A 21,415-nucleotide genomic window follows, 5' to 3' on the forward strand; every position below is an offset into this window, starting at 1 on the left:
TATGAGTAAATGATGTTTAAATAATTTTCTTTCAATTTAGATTTAACTCTATATTGGCTTTAGTTTAAAATTTCAATATTGGATAATTAAAAGTAAAATTCAAAGATTTTTTTTATTAAAAAATCAAATATTTGTATTTATTTCAATTTGAACATTTACCTAAGTCTAATTCATATTAATCAAGTTTTATATATTACTCTTATAATTTTAATTTTTCCAACTCTTTTGCATATCTCATTTATTCAACCTTAACACTACAGTAAACAAAGTGTGTGAGTGTCATAAATAATATTTATTCATGACATTAATTATTATAATTGCTAATATAGAATGGAACTTTAGGAATTCACATTTTATAACTGCTAAAAATTTATTCAATGAACTTCAACTTTATTACTTATGCCTCTTTACTATCCAATTGTAAGTTTCACCCAATTCCATAAATGATATTGTTTCAAATTACATGACACTAAGATTTATCAGTTAGTTAGTTATAAGATATGAAAAGTATTATTTATATTTATATGTCTTGGCCTGCTATTATTTTTTGTACTATTAACATATAAAAGTTTCCATCAACATCTCTATAAGATTCTTCAACTCATTATGTTATCAATTTTAGTCTTAAACTTTTATTATGTTAATAAATAGATATTATTATGCACAAACTTTTACTATTATAATTTACTAATAATATAAATAAAAATAAGTAATGTACCAATGAACTTGAACATTCTTCTATCAAATTTAAGTAAATTTTCTAGATTTAACATTGGTTTGAAGTAATTTAAGTCGATGCAAGAACATAATGATTTCAAGGAACTTACAAAACCTTGATGAGCAAGTTTGGGTTCTTTAACCGTTGTCTCTTTCATTTTTCTTCAACCCACACCTCTAAAGATGTATGTGTCTCTATTAAAGTTGGATATCCCTCCTTCTTTTCTGGTACCGATAGAACAAATCATTTGAAATATTTTAACTCAAACTCTTGTCAAGTATAGAAGAATATATGGATGAGACAAAATAATATTAATTTTTAAGGATAAAAAAAGTATAAGAAGAGTAAAGCCGGAATAGATACAACATAAGGTAAAGATAACAATCATGATTTGGAAGCTTGATAATCCTCATCACATGCATCATTATTGTTGCAACAACTACCCTTCAAAGGTGCATTTTCCTAGTCAATACAGTTTGCCTTCCAAGTTGTTCAACTATGGAAGCAAGAATCTTTCATCTTGGTTATTTAAACCAAATTGCAAACACAAATTCTTATTTTTGTGTTTCAAACCCATGCAAAAAATGGTGCAAGTTGAGTCCTCGTCCAACAAAATGCTAAAAAAGGTGTAAGTTGAGTCCTTTCCCAACAAAATAGCAATTTGTAAATTCAAGCATGAATGTTTAAGGAAAACTACATTTTAAAGGAAAAATACAAACATATTAGTTATTTCTTTACACAATTGTCTCGCTTTGCTTGTTTCCTCATAACACACTCATTTGTCTTCTTCTCCACTCGCACAATTGGAACCTGAAATTAAGAAAAACCAAACGATAATATTCGAAATTAGAAGCTCAAGCCTTTGTAGACCCACTCACTTTTTAAAAAAATGAGAAAACATAAAAAAATGATAAAATATAAGGGAAAAACAGAAAATACATGGAAGAACATTCACCATTTGGAAGCTTGATCAAGCTTGAAGGGTCAATGATTGATCTAGTTTAAACCAAATAAGAAGCCAAATAAAGGTAAGAAAACCACAAAAAATAGTATGGAGCAAAGGGGTATTTATACTCGTAGTTTAAGGCTTAAAGAAGATTGAAGGTCTAAAAAACTGAAGAAGATTGAAGGTCTCTTCAAAGGTTCTAAAAAATTGAGCTTAGTGAATTCATTTTGGAATGCCAAAAGACAATGAGAATACTATAAAAATGACTTTTCTCCTGAAGCTGAAGAGTTGCCACAAAGTTATCAACGACCAGGATTGAATCTTTGAAAAATTATGTGGATTTTTACTAAAATACCCATGCTGAAAATTAAGTTGTAGTGCAACGGATTATTGAATGACCAGTTTGCCCTCAAGACTGCAGAAACTCTACTTTTATATATAGTATAGATAGATAGATAAATAGATAGATAGATAGATAGATAGATAGATAGATAGATAGATAGATAGATAGATAGATATTGAAATAACTAATTACACACACATAAACTTCAAGTTTGGATGGGAAAAAAAGTGGAAAGAGAAAAAAGGAAAGAAAAATGAATAAAAGTGAGATATGAGAGAAAATGCACAGAAAACAATTATATTTTTGAAATGACAGTTACCCTTTGATAAAATATTAAAGGCTTATATAAACTTTTAGTCCCTGCAAAATATATCATTTTTGTTTTTTATCCCTGAATTTTTTTTCATTTAACATCCTCCCAAAATTATATGTTTTGTTTTTAGTCCTTGCCTTCACATTTTTCATCAAATCTAAGTTGGAATAAACCCAATTAATGTAAGAGTATAAATGAATAAATTTTCAAAAAAGAGGAATAAACACAATAACCATTTAACACTAAGATAGCTCAAGAGGTAGGAGCTGAGGGACATATGGGTTGGGTAGGGGGAGGTCTAGGGATCGATTCCTAGCGGGTGCAATTTAGCTTTCCGATGTAAAAAAAAAATGGATGAAAAATATATGAAGTGCCTCTCTCTAATTTGCTCTCTCCCTCGCACAGAGCTCTTAAGGGTTTTGATGGGTGGCCGTCGCGCTGCCCCCAGCGGAAACCCCTGTTTTTCCCCTGCTTTCCTTGCGTTTCCTCTGCCCTTTTCTCTGTTTAGCCTTTGTTATTTTCCTTTGCATCTGGTGCTTTGAGGAGGATGGCGTTGTAAGGTAGTTGCATTCTCTGCCTCTTCGATCTGGTGTGTGTTTTGCCTCTTCGATCTGGTGAGAGCTCTGCCCTTCGTTTCGTTGAGTGCTCTGCCTCCTCCTCATCGTTGGCGGCATCGTTGCGCGTCTCCGTAGCGAGTGTCGTCGGTAAGTCTCTTGGCTTGCCTAAATTGTGCTAGCCTGCTGAGGCTAGTTCTGGGAGCGTGGTGGCCTTGTTGTGCGGCGGCGTCGTCCTCCTTCCCCCATTGATTCAAAGCCATTGTTGCCTTCAAGCCGAGGCGTTTCCCTTTTCTTGCTGCTATGCGGATTTAGGTTTGGTTCGAGCCTCGCCTATAGCGCTTCGAGCCTCGCCTATGGCGCTTTCGTCGCTATTGCGCCTTGCAAACACGTCGTCGTCGGTGAGCCTCTTTGCTTGCCTTGACATGTGCTAGCCTGTTGAGGCCAGATCCAAGTATGTGGTGGCGGTGTAGTGCGACGACGGCGGCCCTGTTTCCCTTCGCTCGGAGTACCACCCCTGTTTTTTCAGAACACTGCTCGTGGCTCCTCAGATCTGTTGATTTCGGCGTCCTTCCTCAGATTTGAAGCTTTCAGAATGCTAATTTGATGTTCTATCCTTCACCGTTTTGCAACTTTGATGTAGGTGGCAGAAGTGGAGCTTCTTCTGATCTGCTTTAGAGGTGTTGCGCGGTGGAGTTTTACTGAAGGCTCGATGCAGGCTAGGTTGGTGGTCTTGATGCAACATGAGGCATTGGTGGTTTTTGGTCTTCTAGGCTTAGTTCACCGAGGTGCTTTTGGTCGATAGTTCGTGCGTTATTGCTTTTCTAATGCCGAGATGTGGCTCCGTTTTTGTTGGGTTGTGCGACTTTTGTTACAGATTGGGTCCCCGACGGATGTTCGTCTCGTAGGTTTTTTTTATGAGTTTGTTCTCATGATCACTAGGTAGCAGTTCGATTATCTGCTTTGTAGCATTGGATGATTATTTGTACTATCGACCTTTTATATATATATATATATATATATATATATATATATATCTTTTGTTTTCAAAAAAAAATGGATGAAAAATATGATAGTAAGGACTAAAAACAAAATGTTTAATTTTGGGAGGATGTTAAAAAAACAATATTTTCAAAGGACGAAAAACAAAAATAGTGTATTTTACAGGGACTAAAAGTTTGTTTAAGCCAATATTAAAATACACTTAAAAATTATTATTTTTTAAAGATGTCTGCAACTAGCCCTCCAATTAGTTACCCTTTCAGTAGCACATATTCACTTATATAGGTATTTAGATATTCCTTAACACTAGCGTAAACAAATATAAAAACATGTTTACATTAAACATGTTTACATTGCCCTCGATTGATATCCAAACACGCACTACGCAAACACTCATCGTGCTCAATTGATATCCAAACACGCATCACGCAAACACTCATGATAAAAGAGTACTTGCAAAAGCATAGCTTGAAGAGGCTCCAATCATGAAGACTTGATAATAATATAAAAAATTCAATAGTTTGCTGGCGACTGTGCTTACAATGCATGATTTAATGTGAACCAAAAATAAAGCATTGTGTTAAGTTGCTCGTCTCTCATCATCTGTTAATAGGCTTCTCAATATTGAAATTACAGCTCTTGAAAGTTGTACTTTGACTTTTCATGAAATCACTTCAAGGCATCTTTTCTTTTAAAAGGGTTAGAACTCTGGCTTTTTTCTTCAGATTCTTTAAAGTAATTTTCAGTTTCCAATTTCTACTACTAGCAACTGTTTGTTCAACAACTGTTTGTTTCTAGCAGCAACTCTACTCAATTCCAAGATATCAGGAAAAAGTTGAACTAGATTTCTATTTGCAGAAAAATCAACATTCCCAAAACTCAAATTTAACCCCCTTTTTGTGTTGTTAAATGTTGGGAAACAAAGTTACGGGTCTAAATGTGTTCATGTTGTAACCATGCAAGCAGTGCCAGCAAGGGAATGGCCAAGCACCCTCTGCAACTAACCCCCATTTGGAGGCTAAAATTTTAATAATCCACACTAAAACATTCTAATCAGACTATACATAAAAAAGGTTGAGTTTGATAAATATTACGAAGATGTGAAGACTGGACAGTACTTGCTGCAGAAGGGGATAAGCTTTACTCATCATCCTCTGGGTCAAAATCCCTAACTTTCACATCTGCATCTTCTCCATACTGGATGCAGGTGTCAATTTGAGCCAATACGTATTGAATACTGCAATTGAAAACAATCCAATAATAAGTATAAAACAAAAATCACTTCATTTGGGGGTATGCCATGCTAATGGAACAGTCAAACAGAGGATGTTAAATATATAGATTTCAATGACTTGAACTCCCCTTTGGAAAGGATAGTAGAAACGGAAAAATACACAATAATCATGCAACTAGCACAGGTTTCAATGACAAGTAAAAATCAGTTCCCATAGTTAACCAAAACACCACTTGCTTATCAAAAAAAAAACACCACTTTGGTAATTTAAGAGCTGGACTTGATTAGTTAAGATTAATTGAAATTTCTATTTGTCTTAAGTTTGCAAATTAATGAAAACACAACCAACTGTACAGCCTGGTGAAAATAAATCAAGAATGAGTTCTTTCACGTCCTTTGATTCTCAATATCAGCAAGCTGCATTTGAGGTTAAACAAATAGTTTGCAATTCACTGATCAATCCAATATACCAAAACCCTGTTTATCCGGTAAACATCAATGGTGGGCAGCTTCTCAACTATTATTTTAAGTTTGAACTCATATTTAAAGCAGCAAATTTGGCATTTTGATCCTAGACCAGAGCATAATTCAAAGTTCAAGTAATTTTGATAGAATAGTCATGAAGGCAATCAAATCAATCAGGTTTTCTTGGGCTTGACACTGGTATTCTTCCCAAAATCCTGCAACCAGTTATCAACTTATAGCCAAGGGCTTCCAGTCTAATTTAACTCAAACTTCATAGTTCATTCATACCACTTTTTTTCATGAAAATAATCTACACCAGTTTATGTCATTCGATTGACTGCCCCCGAAGGTTAGCTCAAGTGGTAACATAAGGGTTCGGGGGAATGAAGTGTGAAGGCTCCAGGGTTCGAACCCTAAGGAGGACTAATTTACTAACATTACTAACAACTAACATTTGCCTATTAAAAAAAATGTCATTCGATTTTTATATTTCAGTATCCTCAACGGCATTTACTCAGTATCACGGAACAACTAACTAGAGCCAAATTATATGCCTTATATGCTAACAATAACAGATCACTAAAATGATGAACAAGCAGCACTGCAGCAATGATAAGCAGCTAAAGGATGTAGAGGACTATACCTTTTTTCCTTCCTCAAGTCCAGTGGTATAAAACTCACCATGCTATAATTGTTCACCTGTTACAGAAGGAATGAATAAATAAATAAACAAGCTGATGGAATTAAGAAAGAAAAAAAAGATTGCAGAACTCAAATAAATGATCCTAGGAAGCCTAAGTGGTAAGAGAATATTTAGGAATGTCTGTTCAGAAATGTAAGTGATAAGGCAATGAGTTAGGAATTTCAAACAGAACCTTCATTATTTTCTAAAGTTTATAATAGGCAAATGGTAAAACCATCACATCATTCCCTTGATATTTACACAAAAGTGCAATGAGAAATAAAAACAAATGGAAGCAAAACCCCCTAAGATATTCATAACTTACACACGCACTTTAGGTTCCTGATGATAGTAGATTGTGAAACTGAAATCACACTTATTGATTGGTGTCACCTAATTTCTTGCAAGAAAAACATTAAATTGAAGAGAAATATGACACTGATAGAGATCACAGATATAAAATCTGGAGGAATGTTTAATCTGCCTGAATTGCAACATTGACAAAGTTTCAATTGGGGCTATGTCAATAAAATGTTGCTAATTCCTAGATAGAGAGATCAATATAACTTTTCAATTATATATAGGGACAACATTCCCAGATGCTTTATGGCACCACACTTACTTTAGAGCTAAATAATTCAATTGATATATCATCTATGTTTGTATTGTATACACAATACCAAAAAAGCTTGTCATGACTTTTTATTAGTATATCTCAAGGGAGTGCAAGCATTACATATTTCTCAAAAACGGTGATTAATAGGTGCACACTGTAGTCTGCAGTGTACCTAAAGGTGATGAACTACATGGACATTATAGCAGAACAGGGTCAGTGTAGCAGATATAACATGACTTATTACTTCTTTTAAAAAGGACACTCATTGGCAACATTGTAAATTTGTTTCCCTTTTTCTAAATTAGTCCACAATCAGGTGTGCTCTCAGGCAAATTATCATACGAAAAGAAGGAGTGTCTCCCCCTGATTCTTGCTCAGAGAGCAATCACAGTTCATGCTAGCTAAACATCAGACAAGTATTATCTTTATTTTTCAGAATAAGAATCAACTCAAATACACATTAGACCGTTATCTATAAAATCATCTTTTCTTTAGTCCAATTTTTTTTATGAAGTTGTTAGTATTTCCTAGCAGTACTCATATTTTTTTAACATCCCAGCACCTGTACCACTGAACAGTAAACTGCTACTGAAATATGAAAATAAAATAGGGCAAAGCATATTATGACCCAGACTTCAATAAACAGTTTACCACTGAAAAGCGACAAAATGAATGCTATTGACAAATAGGAACAACCAAATTCTTAAAAATTCATAGATTGCCCACCAGTTCAATCAAAGCCTTATTCAGCTTTGCATATTGAGGAGCCATCCGTTGATTCAATTCAGACAGTAAAAAGGTAGGCTCTGGATCCAAGAAACTAAGAGAAAAAGATACATATATTAGAATTTGACTGAATAAAGTGAACAAAACAAATTAGTGAAAGAAATTAATTGAATATATTACTCGTCAAGATCTTTTTTGTTAGTCACAAGGTCCATTTTTGAGAGGATATTGACATGAGGTAATTCAAGTTGAACCATTGCAGAAAGGCTGGCCATGCATCCACTTATAAATTTAGTCACATCTGTCATGAACTGGAAATGTTCTAAAATTGGTTAGAATCATCAAATCAAAGGTAATACGACTACAGTAGTAAGAAGTCTGACTCTGAAAGGAACACTGAGAGAGTCAGTTTCTTAATAAGAAGTGTGATTTGAGCAAATCTATCACAAACCTGTGAATCCAGTAAGTACACAACACAGACATTAAAGTTTTTCTGTTGCAAATGTTCCACAAAGTTCTTAAGTACTGGCACATGTGAATAAAGTTCTATCTGACCTGCAAAAGATTACAAGATTAAGTTAGAGTGATCACATGTTGTCATGTCAGTTGGAACCAAAAAGATTTGTGATAAAGTTTACAAAAATTAACTTGAGGCTATGCAGACTGGCCACACAACTGTTTTGTTCTAAAAGGAAAAAATCTAATACAAGCATTAGTTGCATCATACTACCAAATCTGATTGTGGCCTTGCATAAACAAACTCATGTGACTGCATTTTGTAACAATATTATCCCCTCACAATCACAAAACTCTGATAATTGCAATCTGTGGATACCAATACATACATATGAAAACACAAATAGGTATAGAGATGATTGTGAATACCAGGGCAGTCAAAAACCAAGTAATCATCATCTAAATAATTGTCCAGCTCTTCATCAAGCCAATCATCTAGGTTCTCTTCAAGGTGTCTAAATATGATTATTAAGGCAACAAATTTCAGTAGCTAACAAAAAGTAAATAAAGGGAAAAACCAGAAATAGATGGAGATAATTTGTACAAGTATTCAAGTAAAAACAGAAGTTTAAAGCGGCAGGAAATAAACAATGATATCGAAATAAAGGATACTCCATGCAATATACAAGACCGCCATTAGGACCTAATCCGAGCTCCTCCATAACATCATCCAGGGAAATAAGCTCCCTTACATCTGCAACCATCCAAACCTAAAACAGTCAAGCTCCACCACAAAGCAATAAATTCAAAGCCACGACAAACAACGCATCGCGCTTACCCATGGCGACAGGATAGTCGAAATTCTCAGCAGCAGGATCAAGGTTCACAACATGTATGGTTCGGCGCGTAGTTTCACAGTGCTGGTGCAAACTCGAGCAATACGTAGACTAATTGACAAAGATTAACATGTAGTTTAACAGAACAGATCAAAATAAGGTGAATAGAAGAAGAATTGAATTACCTTGCCACTACCAGCAGGACCAATAACAAGCTGAGCATAACCCATGATAGTTGTTCAGAAAGTGCAGAGAAAGTTGATTGCTCTGAAGGATGCGATAACTGCAACAGTAATGTAAGCAGCACCCCAAACGAGAATGGCCGATAACAAATTTACGAAATGAGAGTAGGCCATAAACAAGAGGAACAGTACATGAAAACAACCCTAATTTGAAAGAGGGTTAGGTAGGGTTTCTAATCTTCATATTGAAAAAAACCTAAGTTGATTCTTGTTTCGTATACATGTGTGGTAACATTTTCAATCGGAGAGGAACCAGTGACGGCGGAAGAGGAGGGAGAGAGAGAGAGAGAGAGAGAGAAGAAACTTACGGATGGGTTGCAGCACTGCAAGTCGGAGACTGGAATGGTGGAGACGGGAATGCCACGCTCTTTTTTTTTAATTTCTTTTTCCCACTTTTTTAGGTGAAAATCAGGTCTGACTTGGGTCTCAACACGGGGGGTTGAGGGTAAAGTGGGAGAATTTGGTTTGGCACCCCACATATTGGGTTTCGCACCCCACTTTATTAAAAACGGGAATTTAAATTCCGATTTTAATACAAAAAAACGGAAATTAAAAAACCGTTATGTATTTTAGCATATGTGGCACATTTTCAACCGTTCATTGCATATAAAAAATAAATCGGAATTTTAAATTCCGTTTTAAAAACGGAAATTAAATTTCCGTATTGAATACATGGGGGGCCAAACCCAATAGGTGGGGTGCCAAACCCAAATCTCGTAAAGTGGGTCGAGCCGACCCGTCTCACTTTTTTCGGTGTGACAAACAAAAGTTAAGGCGGGTACGTTCGGCTCAATATAACTCGACTCATTGTAGATTAGTTGGTGATTTGACTCGCTAAAACTAAAAATTAGAAAATATCTAAAATTATGAAATAATTACATGATTTATTCATACAAATATTTACGTAATTAAGAATCATTTTTTGCATTTTAATAAAAAATCTACAATTTCGTACTTGACTAATACTTCCATCAAGTGTATCGTCATGCTATTAAATATTTTAATTTAGTTTATTTTCCTTTTAAGAGGTGAAATATAATAACTCGGTTGATGCGTAATGAATGCATTGTATGTCTCATAATAAGTCGCATTTTCTATCATTTATCAGAAGTCGATGATTATTTATAGTTATTATATTACCTTTTTCGAAACTTAGTTATTATATTACCTTGATGTCAAAGTTTGGACCAATGCTTTATTTCTAAATGAAAAGGCTTGCGGGTTGAAAATTTTAAATTATTAGACAATAGGCATGTTTTGCAGATTTGGTATTTTGTTTATGGACCATTGAAATATTGGGTCGATCACATAACTCAAGCCTGCCTCGCCCATGGACATAACAAGGTAAGTTGTTTGACTAGAGCAAGGCTCGGTCGCCAATGCCTCAACTCCTATAGTCGTGGGGGTCGTGGACTGCTGACGCACTGGGCCGACCAAGTTACGAATATTGCGTCAAAATCTTAGCATGTTGGCCAGGTACCTGTTGACATGAGTCGGCCACCTTGGAGAAAAGTGTCCAGACGCATCCTCTCTCAGAACCCTTGAATTCTCTCTTCCCTCGTAAATGTAATTACTTGATTCTCTCCACCTCCATAATGTAATTGTTTGATTGACACTATCACATTATTTGTAATATAGGGAGACCTCGACTATATAAGGGGTTCCTCCATACCTAATAAGACATGTTTGTTTCATGTCGATCTACTTACTCTATTTTATGGTTTTCTCGTGAGCAATTTACATATAAAATACACATTAAATTGCACCCAATAACTAACTAGTTACAAGATTAGAGCACATAAATCATGGAATGAAACAATAGCCTATGACTTGGGTATTCGGTCCACAACATCTCTAGAAGTTCGTACAACAACGATCAAAGAGAAAGTACTGACTAGTGATATGAGAAATTTGGTCAGGAACAATGGGCTGGACACATTACGAACTTGAGCCTGAATAGTAGCAGCATATGTCTGCCTTCGCAATGACGAAGAAGGTTGGACGGAGCTAAAGTTAGAGCTGGAAGGGTGTGTCGTGGCATTTGAAATTTAGGGTTCAACTGTAGCTTTGTTTGTCTAACTACCCTTCTAGCTTTAATAAAAAAACGTAAATCAATTAATTAAAGAGAAATCACGCCAACCTGTCTCAAACCCGCTCTAACTTGTTGGTTAAGGTTATGTGTTGTATTTCAATTTGCTTGTTGCTTCAACTTGACTCCTTACCTCCTTTCATGTTTTTTCTTGAAAATTGTGTAAACTCAGTTTTTTTTTTTTGAGAATGTATGAGAATGTGATACAAATTAAAATACAAACATACATTGAATGAGCGGGGCTAAAATGACTCAAGGTACATATGAGTTAAGTTTTTACCAACCCATCTCTTTGATGAGTTGGGTTTAATTGGGTTAGCTCACGTGTTAACTATTTCGACAATTCTAACTTTTTGGAATAATGCCATCCAACCCTAGGTAAAACTCAACATGACTTCTCTTAAAGAAATGAAGAGTGAAAGTCTACATAAATCTTAAACACTTAAAACACTACAACTTGGTAGATCATTAAAATATGCTCCAGAAATACCATAATACTTGAAAATAAATAATTTATAAATGTAAAATATAAATTTGTTGCTGCACCCAAGTCTGAGTGAGGAATGAATAAAGATAAATAAAATATATATATGCGTTGATACTAACATATGATATGATGTGATAGATGTCATATATAATGAACAGAATGATAGAAATTGTTGAGCGCATGGAAGCTTCTTGTTCAATAATTCAAGAGCTGCTTGTGGAGGGCTGCTGCAGGGTTGTTATGGATGCAATTATCAAATATCTTGCTGGAAATTGATCCAAAAGTTGACTATTACCTTATCAATGTCCGGTGTCCTTCAAGCCACCATTCAATTAGTCAATAACCTTTTGTTTTTGTTTTTGTTTTTTTATAATTTTGGTGCCAAATAATTTTAACCATTTATTTTTATCATATATATTATATAAGATGGCAAGTCTATAATCATTTAAAATTAAATTAGTCTAAATTTTTCTAATATGCTGTATAAATTTATTATATATAAGAATAAATAATATTAAAAATATTGTTTAATTGCTACCAGTTCAATCATTAATTAACTATTGACTGAAAAGAAAAATGTCTAACAAATTTTGTTACATTCTGTTTGTTTTGAGAAAAAAAAAATTGTTTTTCATTTTCTGAAAATATTTATTTTTAAATTTATTAAATTTAGAAATTATGTTTGTTTTTACGCTTTGTTTTCATCTTCACCGTCACCACCATCGCTACCACTGTCGTCACTATTACTATATACCACTACCATCGTTGTTGCCGTTGTCATTGTCAACACCATTGCTGTCGTCGTTGTTATTATCGCCCCACAACCACTATCATCATCACTGCTATCGTCATAGCTACCACGAACACCACCATCACTTTTCATTGAAAATGAAAAATGTTTATTTATTTATTTTGATTATATTTTAAAAAATATTTTTAATCAACCAAATTTCTTTTTAACTTTTTTTTTCTTATGAAAAAAAATAATATGAAAAGAACAAACCAAACAGATCCTTATATTCTTGTTTCCATTCTTTATCACCCATGAGAGTAGCTGTAGCGCGTTAACTTTCTAATAGAGGCGGGAATTTACCGTTAACCGTTGGGTCATCACTCAGCTTACTGAGTCTTCTTCTTCCTACTGTAGGCGGAACCCACACGCCACTGCCTCTCTATTATTACATCAAATTCTATTTTTTTTACATCATCATCAAGATAAATAAATTGCATTATTCAGAAATTAATTCCTGAATCTCCCTATCTTAACTCAGGTGTCTCTAGCTATTACCACTTAAGCTATTATTAGAAGACTACGTCAAATTCTATAATAAACACATATTCTTATTCTTATTATTATACTAATACAAACCTTGATTTGAAGCCAAAAATGATAAAACAATTGCAGACTCGTTCAAACAACAGACAACATGTACCATTAAATTCCACCCCAAATTCTCAAAGCAAATTCTGAATTCTCCAACTAGTTTCCATTCTCCTAGTCAACTCAACTCAAAACCCAGATGAGAATGAGATAATTCCAACTTTAACAAACACACACAATTCATCATTCAATGGAACACCCCAGATTAGGGTTCCCCATTACTCTTCTCTTATTCTCCTTCATCTTGTTACCTTCCACTTCACAATCCAAATGCACACATGGCTGTGCTCTAGCTCAAGCCTCCTACTACCTATTGAATGGCTCCAATCTCACATATATTTCAGGTACCACAAATCACAATCAATTCATGTAATTCCACTTTTTATTTTTCTATTCTTTTTATAACTACCGCAATTTTTCAGAAATTATGCAATCCTCACTTCTTACCAAGCCTGAGGACATAGTCTCCTACAACCAAGACACCATAGCTAGCAAAGACAGCGTCCAAGCTGGCCAGAGGATCAACGTTCCGTTCCCCTGCGACTGCATCGAAGGCGAGTTCTTAGGCCACACATTTCAGTATGATGTTCAGAAAGGGGACAGGTATGACACCATTGCCGGGACTAACTACGCGAATTTGACCACAGTTGAATGGTTGAGGAGGTTCAATAGCTACCCGCCGGATAATATTCCCGATACCGGAACTTTGAATGTTACGGTTAATTGTTCTTGTGGGGATAGTGGTGTGGGTGATTATGGGTTGTTTGTTACGTATCCGCTTAGGCCTGGGGAGACTTTGGGGTCTGTGGCGAGTAATGTGAAATTGGACTCCGCGTTGCTGCAGAAGTACAATCCCAATGTGAATTTCAACCAAGGAAGCGGCATTGTTTATATTCCGGCCAAAGGTGGGTGCTGTTTTATTGTTCATTGTTGTTTGTTGCTTTGCTGATTTTCGTGTTTTTTACTCGGTTATTGCATTAGTTTATATGCTTTTAGTGTTGGGCCAAAGAAATGGTCAAACAAAGGAGATGGTTTAAAATCGGGGGATAAAACTCCACATTGGGCTTTGAGCAAACCATAAGTGGACCAGACACCACATCTTTCACCCAAAACCTTAAGGCAATGGGTGTATGGGTCCTCACACTTATAAACCACTCAAACTTATCCTTAGCTTCCAATGTGGGACTTACTCACACTTGAAAATTCCCAACATTTAGTGGCGGGATAGGGATAGGGAAGAGGATGAGTGATTCCAATGGGTTTGTTGAACGGTGCTGGTGGTGACTTGGTTTTGATTTCACATTTCTTCGAGGATTTTAATGTGGAGCTTGCTTGTGCATGGGCCGATTTGGATGCTTTGTTACATGTCATGTTATGATTTTGTCTTTATAAGTTACCCTGGGATTGTGAATAAATCATGTTGTAGGATTTGATAATGTCATGATACTTGTTTAAAGTTGATCAAATGATGCCCTATTATGATTTACCAAAGGGTTTAGGAGCAAGCGGTGATGTTGCTATTTTTCTTTCTACCTACCCTTGGAAGTTGAAATAAGCTCAGCATTCAGAAGTCTGCTAAACTTCCTATTTAAGTTAGGTTTATAACCTCCTGACAAAAAAAAAACAAGTTAGGTTTGTAACTTTCATTGCATCTGACAAGTGACAACTTGAATGGAGCATCTATCACCAAAATAGTAACTATTTTTTCTTGACGTATCCTGCATAGTTAAAATTTATTCAAGCAGATAAATTTTCACATTATGTGTCTCACTTCTTAATGGAGTGTAAATAACTAATGCAGTTAGTTTTAGTTGGTTAGCTGTTAAAGTCAGTTATAGTCTGTTGTGAATTGTGATATCTATTTATGGTTACTTAGTTGCATTGTATAAAAACTATCCCTGATTAATGATGAGATACTTTTGCTTCTCCAATTTTGTGACTTCATTCTTTCATTTTTTTTTCTTTTTCAGATCAAAATGGTAGCTATGTGCTTCTGGGGTCCAGGTAAATTTTGTTACATACTTTTTCTGCCATCTGTTCATATGGCTGCATTAGTTTTTATTTGTCTCCGATAAATGACTAAAGCTAATGGCTGTCTTTTTATTTTCTTTTGCAGTTCAGGAGGTTTGACTTTCTTCTCAGAAATTTGGTTATGGAAAGATTGTTCCCATATTCATGTTGAACACATGGTCAGCTTATACTAAAAGTAGAAAGGGGATGCTGATTTGAGCTCATATTTTGCTTCAATCTATGCAGGTCTTGCTGGTGGGGCTATTGCTGGAATAGCTGCTGGAGTAGCGGTTTGTCTTCTGTTATTGGCAGGTTTTATATATGTTGGATATTTCCGGAAGAAGAGGATACAGAAGGAGGAACTTCTTTCACAAGAGACCCGTGCAATTTTTCCTCAAGACGGGAAGGGTATAATTCTTTCTACACATATCACTTCCAATACCTCTCTTCTCTACCTCTATCTGATTTAACAGCTATCCTTTAGTCCTATTACATGTAAGATCTAACTGAAATAACCTCAATCGCCCTTTCAATTGTAGGTTACATGTCTCAGTTCTGTTGAAAATCCAAGTGGAAAAAGTTAACTGTTTGTTATATGACCAATATCAGATAGCATCCATCTCTTAATTTATATCTGCTGCAGTGGTTGTTTATGTTGTTACTAGAAAATATTGTGACATATAGAAAAAGTCAGACTAAGTAAAAATCTAGATTTCTGATTCCATTTAATGATTTTTATGCGCATCCATGTAAATGGGTAGTGTGTTTTCCTGTTCTAAATGGGTTTCTTTTGAATTTTGAAACAAATACTGAGATCCTCTTGCTCTTGCTCTTGTTCACCTATAGCAACTAAAACAAGCAGGCTTTATCCGACAAGGTGGGATCATCTATATGGATCAAACAATTCCATTATGCTTTATAAATACCGATTTTAGAAAATAGATATGGATCAATCTTGTCTAATGGTTATCCTAAAGTTGTCTTTGATCATCCTCAACCACTTTTCTCAATGAAGCATCTTTTTTCTCCTCACATGATTAAAAGACATTGGTATCCGATGCTATCTTCTCAATATGTGCTACTTAACTTTCTCTAGAGTATATTTGTTCATAGTACAATCTTTTCTTCTTACAATCATCCACCACAAATAATTTCGTCTCTGCCGCTCTTGCTGCTTTTTACTCTTGTTGGAACCTTGGTCAACATTCAGTGCCTCTGACTCTTACATGTTCTGAAAATTAAAACTGAAGTTCATGATTTGGTGCTTTTCAGATGAAAATCCCCGTAGTACTGTGAATGAAACACCGGGGCCCGGTGGCCCTGCGGCCATGGCAGGCATAACAGTGGACAAATCAGTGGAGTTCTCGTATGATGAACTAGCAACTGCTACAGATAACTTTAGTTTGGCTAATAAAATTGGTCAAGGTGGTTTTGGCTCTGTCTATTATGCGGAGCTGAGGGGAGAGGTTAGTAATCACATATATAACTGTCTATTATTGGAAGTGTTTCTTGAGAGAAGTTTTATGAAGGTTTAGTATTTTGACTAATAGTCAGTTGAACGAAAACTTGTTGAAATTGAATGTTATGGTATAACTGTATGGATACTGTGTGATATTCTGTTAAATATAGTACTTAAGCTATTATGTTTTACAACTGAAACATGAACAAAGAGAAGCTGAAAAACTTGATAATTCATGATTCATCACAGTTGAGGTTCAGTAAATTTTTCTTGCCATTTTGGGATAGAAGGTGATATTATATGCTGCATGCTATGTATGGGTCAATGATTTAAAAATAATGTCATCCTTCCATATATCAATATTTTAACGTCATTTCTTGGTTGTTTGAGATGCACATTGTGGAAGCCAAGCTAGAACATACTTGTGAGAAAGGATTGAGAGTTGCTTCAAAATGGTTTTACAATGATGAATTAAGAGACTTAAAAAACCAAACTGGGTAAAAGGAAATAATGGCAATATAGAAACAGTTAATCAATAATTCTCCTTTCATCCTCTCTTTTAATAAGAAATTTTATCTTTGCTTGCTTGAAGTTGAGATTGCCGCATAATATTTACTATATTTCCTGCACTATGAATAACAGTAAGAAGCCACCTATGTTATCGGTTTATATAATGTTATAATTATGATGGGCCGGATTGTGTTTGTTCTTAAGAGCCATTCCATCTTGTACTTTGCAGAATCTATATTCTCATTATATAAGCAATGACTTTTCCTATGCAGAGAGCTGCCATCAAGAAGATGGATATGCAAGCGTCAAAAGAATTTCTCGCTGAATTGAAAGTCCTTACACGTGTTCATCATCTTAACCTGGTATTGATCCTTTAAAACATTAAGCATTTAAATGTATTAATTTTTTCTTCATATTGAATTGCACACTATGCTGCTGGAGATTTATTCTGAGAGAATTTTTAGTAATTCCAACGATTGGATCTTGCTGCGGAAAAGATGAAAGAATCTCAGCCTTAGGTGGATTGAATATGTGTGTGTAGAGAAGACTTTGGGGGAGCCTCTATAAGGAGTGTAGATTAGATGGATTGTTTTTTTGTCGGTCGTCATCTTCAGATTTGAGTAGCATCAGGAATTTATTTAGGTTTAAAAATAATAGATTACTAGTAGAGGATTGTTAATGGTGAATACTTCCTGATATCTTTGTTTCTATTTGTTATTGCATCCATCCTGAGCCTTTTCATTTTTCTTTTGATTTTAAAGTTTATTCCCCAGCCTTTATTTTTGTTTTATTTTTAGCTTAATATTATCTTTCATAATACTTTCAAAAAAAACTTTCATAATAACTATAGAAGGAAATTTTATCTAATTGACCAAAGAACTTAACGGAAATACTAGTGGGAGTCCAGATTACCTTGCCTATGCATCTTCACTTTTTTCTTCTCCCTTATCCTCTCTTTTGTGCTTTCCTCTGCTGATGCAAATGTTTTATTTCTAAGGCATCTCTTGATCATGTATACTGTCTAATTTAATTTAAAAAGTTAATGTGATGCCTATGAAATCTCAAGTCCTATTTTGTTTAATGTATTAAACTTTTAATGACCACGTAGGTGCGGTTGATCGGATATAGTATCGAGGGCTCCCTTTTCCTTGTCTATGAATTCATCGAGAATGGAAACTTGAGTCAACATTTGCGTGGTTCAGGTTAGGTCAGCTCATACTTTAGCTTTTATTTACCTATGATGTATGGTGATTATCTTTACTTAATGGTGAAGTGATAATGTTTCCAGGTAGAGATCCACTGCCATGGGCTACAAGGGTGCAGATTGCTTTGGATTCTGCAAGAGGTCTTGAATATATTCATGAGCATACAGTGCCTGTATATATTCATCGTGACATAAAGTCAGCAAATATATTAATAGACAAAAACTACCGGGGGAAGGTTGAATTTGTTTTGAGATTCTATCTTTATTTTTATTATTTGTTTATGAAGGCTCATAAAACATTCATATTTTCAGGTTGCTGATTTTGGATTGACCAAACTCACAGAAGTTGGAAGTTCCTCGCTTCCCACTGGTCGTCTTGTTGGGACATTTGGATACATGCCACCGGAGTATGATAACTTATGTTCTTTTAATATATATTAAGAGTCTCTCTATTTATAATGAACATGGAATCAAGTTTATTTTCCAAGTTCACGTGGCAGTTTTTTTGAAAGAGAGAGAACGCGGAGTGCAATTGTCAAACATGTTACTGGCCTGTGGTTCCCCCAGAAAAGGAAAATTCTATTCTGTGTGGCTTAGTTTGCAACAATTTTGAAGATTTAATAGTTGTTCTGGAACTTCACTGGATAATGTACCAAAACTGAGTTCAACTTTATGTTTAGTAAGGTTAACTAGTGTGGTGTCTATGTGTTTTTAGCTGCCCCTATTGCTTTAAATTGATGATTGCATGTTAGCTACAAGCAACCCTTGATATGACAAAAATATCCTCTTTTCAAGTAGAATTTAGTGGACTAAAATCCTTAGGTTGATTTTTTGTGCATATTTTTGCAGTGACTGATCAAGTCTATTGTCCTGTTCTGTTTAGGCATCAAGTTTTAGGTTCTAGCAAATACCCATAGTTCTGATGTTTTATATATTTTTTTCTTTTGAATAGATCATAATCTAAAATTTGCTTGCACTTGATTCAGTTAAGTAAAAAGTTCACGTTCTTGTGAATGTGAATTTGTTTAATGATTACCATGGTTGTTTGTGAAGGTATGCTCAATATGGAGATGTCTCTCCCAAAGTAGATGTGTATGCTTTTGGAGTTGTTCTTTATGAACTTATTTCGGCTAAGGACGCAATCGTCAAGACAAGCGAATCTATTACTGACTCAAAAGGCCTAGTAGCTTTGGTCAATCTTTATGTCTCTACTCAAGAATTTTTACTAGTCCATGTTAATATTTTCAAATCAACCATCATCATGGTTCTTCATCAATCTAAATCATGGTTTTAATTTCTTTTCATTTTTAATTATGTAATGTAGTTTGAAGGAGTTCTTAGTCAGCCGGATCCTACAGAAGATCTTCGCAAACTAGTGGATCAAAGGCTTGGCGATAACTACCCTGTTGATTCAGTTCGCAAGGTGAGAACATTCATTAGGGGTGTGTTTGGGTAAACAACTTAATTAAGCGCTTATTCATATGCTATTGAGAATGTTAATGAAATAAGCTCAAAATAGATTATAAATAGGTATAATCGCTCAAGCTAATCTGAACAACTTATGAAAATAATCTTAAAACAGCTTATAGGCAGATAAGCTCTTTCAAACATTTGCGTAAGCGTTTATGCTAAGAGGTAAACTCATGTAAGCTCTTCCATATGGTGTCTATAACACTGCACATTTGTTTTTATGATTTCAACACTAGTAACTGTTCTGGCTTGCAGATGGCCCAACTAGCCAAAGCGTGCACACAGGACAATCCACAACTGCGTCCAAGTATGAGATCCATTGTGGTTGCCCTTATGACACTTTCTTCAACCACTGACGACTGGGATGTTGGCTCCTTCTACGAAAATCAAAATCTTGTGAATCTTATGTCTGGAAGATAGGATGGTGACAGTAAAGCAAATATTTGGCATTTTCAATCATGTTTTTGGGTCAAATTCTCACACACTGAGTAAACAGTGTTTGTAAAATGAATGTAGCAAGGGAATATTGACACATATTTCTGGTCCAGATTCAGTACAAAGGGTGGAGGGATTAACAATTTTATCATAGTTGACAATCATTATACACGATTTGTTTTTTTTTTTTTTTTTGATACATGAGAGATGTGAATGTTTCTGCTCAGGTACATATAGTCATGTTTGTAAAATGAACTCTATTTGAGGCCTCTTGTGCATATTTGTTATTGTTCCATATGTTGTATCATTGATAATGAAGAATTGCTACTTACATAATACACATTTCCTAACTGCTTGTAACTGTATAGAAATCTGAACTTAATTTGACAAACAAATTTAGAGACACTGTTTGCGTTATACAGCATGGTAGCGTGATTATGTGGGCGTGCAAGATAGTAAATATATTAATTCCATAGTAGGGCTTTCTCTTAGAATATGAACTAGTTTGGTAACATTTTTACATTAGAATATATCAATATTAATTCCACACGTGGATTGTGGGATTGACCATGGCCCAAACGAGGACTGCTTACACAAACCCAAGTTACCCAACAGCAATTAAAAATGTTGACAAAAACAAAAACAACAATTAAAAAAAATATATGCCTTTGACTTACATGTATTTTAGTATTATAAAGAAAATTCAATCATGGTTGTCCACTAGAGTGACTTCTGAGACAAATTAACAACAGCATGAAAAAGTGATAGATGCCTTTCAGGTCAATGGACTTGATGCTGCACCACGCCCAACCTTACTATGCTAAAAAGATTCCAGTTTCATACAACAATCGTATTCCATTTCATTGGCACCACCTAAACAATTTAAGTTGTTAAGTGACTATATATAGATAATTTTACATTATATTTTGCTGGAAAATTATTGTATTTCAAAAGTCCTTCATGACCATGACCATGATAACTTGAAATACTCATGTGTTTACATATGCCTACCGTCCAGTATAATTAAATTCAAAGCATCAAACATAGATTATATCAACTTTGTTTATTGTGTTGCCACCCACTCATTAACACTCTGTTTGGTAGAGAAGAGAGAGATAGAGAAGAGAGAGTAGAGAAGAGAGAAGTTGAGTAGAGAGAAATACGTGAGAAATAAAGTAGATTTAAAGAGAAGAGAGATAGAGAAGAGAGAGACCCCAAACATAGTGTAAATCAAGCC

General features: G+C 34.9%; 2 protein-coding genes across 4 annotated transcripts; one reads left to right on the forward strand and one right to left on the reverse strand.

Moving 5' to 3' along the window:
* Window positions 1–4,745: 4,745 nt before the first annotated feature.
* On the reverse strand, window positions 4,746–9,588 carry LOC130723922 (uncharacterized). Of its 3 annotated transcripts, none has more exons than XM_057575071.1 (10): window positions 9,442–9,588; window positions 9,077–9,174; window positions 8,894–9,002; window positions 8,728–8,809; window positions 8,485–8,570; window positions 8,051–8,154; window positions 7,780–7,910; window positions 7,600–7,693; window positions 6,219–6,274; window positions 4,746–5,113 (listed from the first exon to the last, which is right to left on the reverse strand). In XM_057575071.1, the coding sequence occupies exons 2-10, from the start codon at window positions 9,119–9,121 to the stop codon at window positions 5,017–5,019; spliced, it is 804 nt and encodes a 267-aa protein (XP_057431054.1). In that variant the 5' UTR covers window positions 9,122–9,174; window positions 9,442–9,588; the 3' UTR covers window positions 4,746–5,016. The 3 variants fall into 3 exon arrangements, with proteins under 3 accessions (XP_057431054.1, XP_057431055.1, XP_057431056.1); XM_057575072.1 differs by having other exon boundaries at window positions 9,077–9,277; window positions 9,442–9,524; XM_057575073.1 differs by lacking the exon at window positions 9,442–9,588 and having other exon boundaries at window positions 9,077–9,435.
* A 3,512-nt stretch (window positions 9,589–13,100) lies between these two features.
* LOC130724547 (lysM domain receptor-like kinase 3) lies at window positions 13,101–20,516 on the forward strand. The gene is made up of 13 exons (XM_057575807.1): window positions 13,101–13,434; window positions 13,513–13,995; window positions 15,061–15,094; window positions 15,207–15,214; window positions 15,347–15,508; window positions 16,373–16,566; window positions 17,342–17,431; window positions 18,178–18,271; window positions 18,358–18,509; window positions 18,586–18,680; window positions 19,327–19,465; window positions 19,598–19,696; window positions 19,999–20,516. Exons 1-13 carry the CDS (start codon window positions 13,281–13,283, stop codon window positions 20,161–20,163), a joined length of 1,869 nt encoding a protein of 622 aa, XP_057431790.1. The 5' UTR covers window positions 13,101–13,280; the 3' UTR covers window positions 20,164–20,516.
* Window positions 20,517–21,415: the final 899 nt, after the last annotated feature.

Source organism: Lotus japonicus, chromosome 6, assembly GCF_012489685.1.
Source record: "Lotus japonicus ecotype B-129 chromosome 6, LjGifu_v1.2".
Taxonomy (NCBI): domain Eukaryota; kingdom Viridiplantae; phylum Streptophyta; class Magnoliopsida; order Fabales; family Fabaceae; genus Lotus; species Lotus japonicus.

Coding starts and splice junctions, on each gene's coding strand:
- LOC130723922 (XM_057575071.1), bottom strand. CDS start 9,121: ATGGGTTATGCTCAGCTTGTTATTGGTCCTGCTGGTAGTGGCAAG. Junction 8,155..8,484: donor CTTGGTTTTTGACTGCCCTG/GTATTCACAATC, acceptor AATCTTTTGCAG/GTCAGATAGAACTTTATTCA. Junction 7,694..7,779: donor AACAAAAAAGATCTTGACGA/GTAATATATTCA, acceptor TTTTTCTCTTAG/TTTCTTGGATCCAGAGCCTA.
- LOC130724547 (XM_057575807.1), top strand. CDS start 13,281: ATGGAACACCCCAGATTAGGGTTCCCCATTACTCTTCTCTTATTCTCC. Junction 18,510..18,585: donor ACAAAAACTACCGGGGGAAG/GTTGAATTTGTT, acceptor TCATATTTTCAG/GTTGCTGATTTTGGATTGAC. Junction 19,697..19,998: donor CTGTTGATTCAGTTCGCAAG/GTGAGAACATTC, acceptor TCTGGCTTGCAG/ATGGCCCAACTAGCCAAAGC.